The 7,806-nt window shown below is 57.0% G+C and overlaps 2 protein-coding genes across 2 annotated transcripts; both read left to right on the forward strand.

The window, feature by feature from the left end:
- Positions 1 to 550: 550 nt before the first annotated feature.
- Positions 551 to 2,218, forward strand: LSCM1_02473 (uncharacterized protein; the record flags this gene model as incomplete). The annotated part of the gene is made up of 1 exon (XM_067320056.1): positions 551 to 2,218. One exon carries the CDS (start codon positions 551 to 553, stop codon positions 2,216 to 2,218), a length of 1,668 nt encoding a protein of 555 aa, XP_067175431.1.
- A 1,123-nt stretch (positions 2,219 to 3,341) lies between these two features.
- LSCM1_02474 (uncharacterized protein) lies at positions 3,342 to 5,747 on the forward strand (the record flags this gene model as incomplete). The annotated part of the gene is made up of 1 exon (XM_067320057.1): positions 3,342 to 5,747. One exon carries the CDS (start codon positions 3,342 to 3,344, stop codon positions 5,745 to 5,747), a length of 2,406 nt encoding a protein of 801 aa, XP_067175432.1.
- Between the last annotated feature and the right edge of the window lie 2,059 nt (positions 5,748 to 7,806).

Genomic DNA, 7,806 nt, shown 5'->3' on the forward strand with positions numbered 1-7,806 from the left:
GAGTTAACAGCACCAAACGCCCAGAGAGCACGTTGCGTTGTCTTATAACCATCTCTCTCTCTCTTAGCCATTTATGAGAGATACTCCTTCCATCCATCTGGAGATGGCGTGGGCATACACTCTGACTAAACACGAACGGTGCCACGGTCGTATTTGGCACTGTACGGTGCGCGTTAGCATACCAATATGAGCCGCTTCCAGTGCTTGGGCGACGTCTCTGCTCTCCCGCGCCCCGCCTTCTCCTATGCGTCCTATCGTGCAATGCACTCGGCCCCCCTCCCCCGCGTTGTTATTGGTGTACAATTGCTCCTGTCAAGACCCCACACGACACAGATGTCATGTGCTCTGATCCTTCTCTGCGGAAGGTCTCTCCCGCCCTTGCTCTCGGACCACTTGACAGGAAACCCTGCTCTGCCTCCCCTCTTTCCCCCCACCTGCAATTTATCTGCCCCCTCTTAGCTCTCTTCTGGAAGCACGGCTGCGGTATTTTTCCTCGCTGCCCGTGCTCCAGTCGTCGCCTTCGCGCTTGCGTGCGTGTCTTTGTACGGTCATGTATGCACGTGCTGTCAATGATCATATTAGCGGCATATCCGCTGCGGACCTTGCACAACGTCTGGTCGAGACATCGACAAGAAGATTGGCACAGGCTAGCGTCGTACCCGACACTCTTCCCCAGCGGCCCCTCCCGTCGTGTGTGAGTGCTCTGCTTTGGGATGCTAAATGCTCCGGGGCGGGTCCGCCGCGGACGGCACTCTTGTGCGGTGACGTGGTGGACGTAACCTCGTCTTCGTTGGACCAGACTCTCTCGTGCGTTGTGCTTTCAGAAAATGTCCGCTTCCGCTTTGCGCGGTCGCGGCACCGACGCCTCACGTCAGTCCTCTCGTCCGCAGCGGCATCCTCGTCGTTCCGATTCGGCCGGGTCGACGTTACGCATTTTTACTGGATGGATGAGTGCGCGCCGACGGTAGCGCACGCTGAGTGGTCTGCACCATGGACAGTCCTGCAAAAGCGCATTGCCGAATGGGCCGTCCACGCTTTCACGCGGAATCCGTTACTGCGCAACATTTCGCTTCAAACCATCGAATCCGTCTTCCCGGCGCTGCTGGCCTTCTCATCACACGAACGCGAGGATCTTCTCAAGCAAGCAGCAGAGCTCCTCGGCCAAGGGACACTCATCTGGTACGGCAGTGCGATGATAAAGCAGTTCCGAGAAAGCGCCACCTCGCTCAGGCTCTCTCTCCTCACTCCCAGGGAGGCGCGCGGCTCAGCTGCCCTCCTCTTTGCCTTGGCAACGGCACAAGAAGTGGTGGGCACCCAACGCACCGAGGTCGCTTGGGCTGTTCGCTTCCTCAGCGAGGAGTACGGCCTGCGCAGGGTGGCGTCATCGCCAGCACTGACGACTGCGCTGTTGCTTGCGCTACGAGCAACGGCGCCGGTCTACACGAATACCTGCGTTCGAAAAGAGCGGCGTCAGTACCATCTACTGCAACCCTATCTCTTCCCTCTTTCCTGCACAGATATGGCGACGCTGCAATCGATTCTACCAAGTACGCAGTTCTCTTCCCAGGGGCACTACCGCGAGTTCGTCCAGCGTTTGCGTGATGTCGCCGCGGCGGTGCTCACCACAGCGCCGCCGTCGTTCCACATCCCTGCCCTGAGGTCTCTCGCACACAAAGACGACGTTGACGCCTTCTTCTGTGCGAATTGTGTGCTCCAAATTCACCGCGACACACTTGTCGCCCAATCCTGTGGCGGCGTTCCCTCATCGCTAACCACACTTGCGGCGGCTGAACCTAGTGCCGCTGCACGTGCACAGCTGCTGGAAACTGCGCCCAAGTGGTGGGAGCTCCAAACAAAGCGAACCATCAGCGGCGTGGCACGTGACGAGACAGCCTTACAAATCAATGTAAAAGCATCGGCAGCGGCCCTGCGCGAGTTCCACGGCAGTGACCACCCTCTACTAGCCGCCATCCACCGCACACGCAAGCGGCAGCGGCAAAGCGAGCAGCTGACATCGCAGACTATGGAAACGGCACTGGAGGGTGCATCGATTCGGTTGAAGCGACGCACATTTTTGCAGCTTGTGGACATTTTGGCCCTTAGCGCGGATGATGAGGACCGAAACGGAAAAGCGCGGCGATACCTTGAGCAGCACCATGTAGGCGAGACACAGATTCGCGCTTTTATCAAGCTGTTGTCATCCCCGCGCGGCTCTTGAGGGGGCCGCGTCGCTTTCCACACCCACATTCACTCGACACATGCGTTTAGGTGCGACACCGGGTGCGTCGACGTCAAACAGGAGGAGGCTTGTTTCCCATCGTGTTCTAATTCCCCTCCTCCCCGCCCTTTGCCAATGAGAGGATGCAAGTGGTGCGCTGCACTCTTCCCGTGGCCCCTGTCACAGGCACATCGCCTGGTCGTCGGAAGCAGCTGGCAGACACGCGTGTCATAGCTACGTGCGGATTCGGTCAGCTGTGCACCGTTTCTTCTTCAAACACTGCCCGGCTCCGCAGAGGGCGGTGAGGGCGGAGGTGAAGCGCGCTGGATACACAGCAGCACTTCGGCCATCGTACGGGTGGCACGGACCTGTTCTTGGTCGAACACTGCTCTGAGTCAACGTCGCTCTGGCCTTGCCCCCGTCCTAGGCGCTGGACTCCTGCACCACCTACAGCAGTCGTCACTCCGCCTTTTGCCGTGAGAGAGGGGGGAGGGGTTCCTCGCCTGCTCCCACGCACAGGGAGTAAGCGGGAGAGGGTGTGCAGCCTCCGCGCATGCCACACACACTGACAGGTGTGCCTCACGCCCTCTTCCAGTCATTCTGCAAAAGAGGAAAGTGGCTTGTGAAGAAAAAAAAGAAGAGCAGTAGACGCCTGCTGCAAGCTAGAAGGCACCTCTCTGCCGATCACACATTCGACGAACGGATGATGCTATGGTGTTCACGACATCTTATACCCGATGTTATTATGCCTTCTTCCGTGGCAGCTGTTTCTTACCCCCTCCTCCCTGCGTGTGTTCTTCACAGGCTGCTTTTGCTCGTTCGCATCCGTCGAAACGTCTTTCCTCGGCCCCTTATGTACCCTTCTTTTCGTTTCTTTACAGTTCCATGCTCTTTAGTCGTCTGACAACCACGAGCAAGGCGCTTTCAAAACACCTCAAAGCCACCCTGACTCTTTCTTTCGTGGCGTGCCGGTCGACTCCTGCATATTGCTCACTATCTGGACCAGGCAGGTTGCTCACCTCCTTGCACGCTTCTCCTTTTGTTGCTGCCAAGCGTCTGTGAGTCCTGCCGCCTTCACATCTATTTGCTTCTCCTCTTTCTGACGGTTCTCGACACTACCGCCATGAGCACCTCCACGAACGACACCAGTGCCATCCCGCCGCTGGTGAAGAAACCGGCCGCTGCCGCGACAAACTCCTCGCTCGAGGTGTTTAGCCTGGACTACGATGCTAATGATACCGAGAATGGTGGCTTGGATAACGTGCTATCTGTAGCTGAACCACTGAAGGAGGCGCAAAACCTGCTGCCTACCGGGAAGTCGAACGCCAACTCGCCGAAAACGTCGATGCGGACTTTCCTGCAGACGGTGCCGCACCTGTTTACTCTCACCCTTGAGCAGATATCGAGCCTTAATGTCATGGTGCGCGAATACAGCGAGATGGATGTCATTATCGAGGAGGGGTCGTATCTCGAGCACATCTACGTTCTCGCCTCAGGCACCGTGGAGGTGATGAACTCCAAGAAAGGACTCAAGCGCGCGTTTGGTCACCGGCGCATCGGCAGCATGGTAGCTCCGAGCGTTTTCGGCATCGACGACGCCATCCTTGACAGCGCCGTTGAGTTTACCTACCATGCCAGCTCCAACACGACACTGCTGCTCATTCCCCGCAAGCAGTTCATCGACCTGTTTGCGCGCTCCCCTATCTTTGCAAATAACGTTTCCAGTCAAATCCTTCGAACGCTTCCATCCTTCTCAGTGTTTCAGGAGTTCTGCCGCGCCGTGTTCGGCATCTCATCGTCCTCGGTATCCGACGTGCGAGGGGAGATGAGCGGCTATCGTCTGTCGCTGCCGATTCTCATCCGCCTTTTCCGATCCAGTGGCACCCTGCTGCACAGGAACGCCAATACAAACAAGGTCGATTACGAAGCGCTGCGGTACTCCACCCGCCGCCTGCCTGCCAACATCACCGTCACCTACATCATCATCCTCACGCAATGCATTCCAGACTACCTCTCAGACGAGTTCCTCGCCGACGCCGCAAGCACCGCTACCGGTGCAGGGCCGCTTATCGCTGCTGTCGATACTGGGAAGCGGCGCCGGTGTGCGTGGACCTTCGGCGGCGGGGGGCAGACGCTGGTACTCATGCGCGACGGCTTCACTGACACGATTGACTTTGTGTCGAACCTGTGCATTTTTTGCATTGAGGCGAGAAAGTTGCGGACACGGTTGCAGCAGCTGGTATCGCCGTCGGCGGCCGAGGTGTTGCGCAACTCCCTCGCGCCGACCGAAAACAACCTCAGCGCCCGGACACGGGTGGAAGAAGTCTTGTCTTCGCTGCCGTTTTCAGACGAGGAGGTACAGGGCCTGGAGAGCGTCTGGGGCGAGGAGACACTGCAGCAACTCTACAACGTCGCCGTTCACCGAGAGGAATACGTTGTCCAGGTGGAGAACGTGAGGAGCAAGGTTTTCAGTGACGACCCGTACGCCAGCTGGGCCCTCACCATTCTTCGGCACATCAAGAGCTGCCTGTGCGTGTCGGAGCTGGATCCGCTGCCAGAGAACATCGTCGTCGACGTCCTGTTTTCTCCCAACCGGACGCTCAAAAACCTCTTCTGTTGCATGTCGGCCGACATCAAGTCGCTGATCGAGAATATTTCGGAGGAGACCGGACTCGGGAAAAGCGAACGCGCCGGCCAGTGGAAGAACGTGAACGACCGCTACTACTACGTCTTGACGGGTCTGCTGGAGCGGGATGAGACCATTCGAAACGCCTACCGCTCGCGACTCAAATCAAACGGCTTCACGTTAATGGAGGACGGGCACGCCTCTGCGCTGATTGTGGACCTGATCGATGTGAGCGCCATATTGCCAGAGGAGACGGATCCAGAACTACGTGCATGTGCCGCCAAGGCGCGAAAGCGAAGCAGAGAGGGAAAGCGTCACTTTATTATCAATGTAGACAAGACGTTTGGGGCTCAAATCGAGCCCATCTTACGTTCCCTTCTCCTCACCCTCGGCAGTCGCATCCAGAGTGTGAACCTGAGTGGGAAAGCCGCCGGTCTTAGCGGCAACCGCGGCGATGTCGTTCTCCCCCACAAACTCATCTTTTCCAAGCAAACCTTCGGCGAAGACTCCACCGATGAGATTCGCCTTTGCAACCGCAAGAGTTTCCGTCGTGAGGAGATCACGCCGCTTCTCGGCAAGTCTTGCTCGGCAACGGTGCACCACGGCACGTGCATCACTCTTCCTGGCTTCATGCTCCAAAGCCAGCCAGTGCTCAAGTTCTACAAGACAGTGCACGGGTGCACGGCGGTGGACATGCAGAGCAGCTATGTCGCACGCCAGCTCGAGGAATGTCGCCGCACTGGGGTGCTCCAACAGACGATACTAAGCCGCTACCTGTTCTATTGCGACGACATGCCCCTTGGCAACGAAAACGGCTCCGTGATCAAACCCCAAAAAAGGGAGATCATTTCGACTATCTACGCCACTGCCCGCGCTCTTCTGCGCAAGCTTCTCGACTCTTGATGAGAGGCGGCGCGCCGACTGGCGCCACCTTCTGCACGGTTGTCGGTCGTTTTCCGAACATTTTGGCGCAGAAGCGGAGGGGAAACCATGAGTGCAACAGGAGTCGACAGGGGCTGTGTCCCAGGCCTACCGCTCATTCAACCGCATGCTCTTCAAAGAGGTTTTCTGTGTGTGCCCTACATACGCTCTCGAGGATGGAAGTCATGGAAAGCGGGTGCTTTTTCCAGCACTCCCCCCTCGCACACACACACACACAATGACAGCACCTCCCTCGCTGAGGGAGAAAGGCTTCAGGCGTGCCTCTTTTTTGTGCAGTAATTCCGAACCCGTAAGGGGTAGGATACCAGATTTGTCTGCCCTGTCGCAAAGGTGTGAACCTTGCCCTCTGGAAAGCTGCGAACGTCTACGGAAGGGCGTCGAGCTGAACCTTGTACCCTATTATTCCTTCTCTTCCTTCGTGCCGAGGCTAATTACGAAGCCCCTCAACACCTCCCTTTTTTTGGCAACATCGCACATTGTTTTCGCCGTAGTCACTTGAAAGCTGGTGTGGCGCGCATCTCTTCCGTTTCAGCCTAGAAGTGGAGAAACAGAAAATAGAACAGGCCCCCCCCCCACAAGATGCGACGGCCTCTGCTCACCATTCTCGCGCCAGTTCCCTCATCTATTCCACTCGTGCGCTTTTTCGCATGCTGATGCGATTTACGTACAAGTCGCTTCCACTTCACTATTCTCCCCCCGAACCATGCGGCGTTGCCACCCGCCCGGACAGGGCTCTGAGAAGAGGCAACGCCCTCAAGGCTAACAGCGCCGCGCACGCTGCTTCTGAGAAGCTCATCTTCGTCTGCCTGCCACCCAACTTACGACGAATGCGGTGCGGCCGCGATTCCCAGCACCTCTTCTCAGCTTTCCTGCGGCGTTCCCCACAAATTCTGAACCAGAGTCCCCCGTTTCCGAAATCCTATCCCTTCGAGCCCCCCGCTGCCTCCATTCGTCGGTTAAGCATTCGTCACATTCCCGACGGCATGGCCCACTTTCCATGGCTGCTCGTGTCTCACCAGCATTGCCGTGCCCAAACCTTTGCGTTTCTTCTCCACGATGAGAAAGTACTTCCACTTTACATGTCTCTCCTGTTTCTTGAGCGGATCGCCACACAGCCTCCCACGCCGTAACATCAGCGCTCGTCTTCACTGACAGCTGTCGGCTCCTTCGTAACCCCTCCTCCCTCCTAGCGCCTTGTATTCTCCGGCAAACGCACTCGTCTCCGTAACCGTGTTCTCTGCGCGCTGGCTACCACAAACCAGTACAGAAAAAAAAGACATTTTACGAAGACGTCATTTTCTTTCGTTGTTCTTACCTTCTGTTGCAAGCAATTTCGCGCTGTATTCGTTCGTCTCTCCCTCCCTTTCTGCTTTCACAGCGCGGAGGAGCTTCTTTTTTTCCTTTACAACAACACATCCCACGGTCCCGCAACTTTCTTCTTCATACCGAGCGCACTAGAATTGTCTTCTATGCTCTCTGCGAAGTTACACGCCGGCACCTCGCCCATCTCTGTCATGCGCTCAACGCGGTAGACAACAGCTCTTAGCATCTTCCGTAGATGACAGAGTGCTGCTGATGACGGCACCCCCTTTTCTGTCACGCTGGCGATGCTATGCAACTCCGCAGCACAACTGCTTTGTTCTGGACTACACGCTGTCGGTGCGCGTTGCCGCATAGCATCACTGAAACGCCGTGATCCGGAGCACCGTCTTCAAAACCGCCTGAGGTCTCTTCTCACAGCCGAAGCCCCCGCGACAGGCCTTTGCCAACTGTTGCTGCCGACTGTGCACGCAACAAAGAAGTAACGGAACGACCTCCCGTCTCCCGACTGTGCTCACGCACATGCAAGGGCGCGAAGCTGCCGCGCAGGCGACGAACAGGAGCACGATAACAATCCAAATGAGAGGTATGCTAACCTTTCTTGCAACAGAGTTTCCCAAAGAGGTCCCTCACCATTCACCCCTCACAGGATAGTGCGCTGGTGGTGTTTGACGAGGTACGCACCCTCTTCGTTCTCTTG

Source organism: Leishmania martiniquensis, chromosome 34, assembly GCF_017916325.1.
Source record: "Leishmania martiniquensis isolate LSCM1 chromosome 34, whole genome shotgun sequence".
Lineage (NCBI taxonomy): Eukaryota > Euglenozoa > Kinetoplastea > Trypanosomatida > Trypanosomatidae > Leishmania > Leishmania martiniquensis.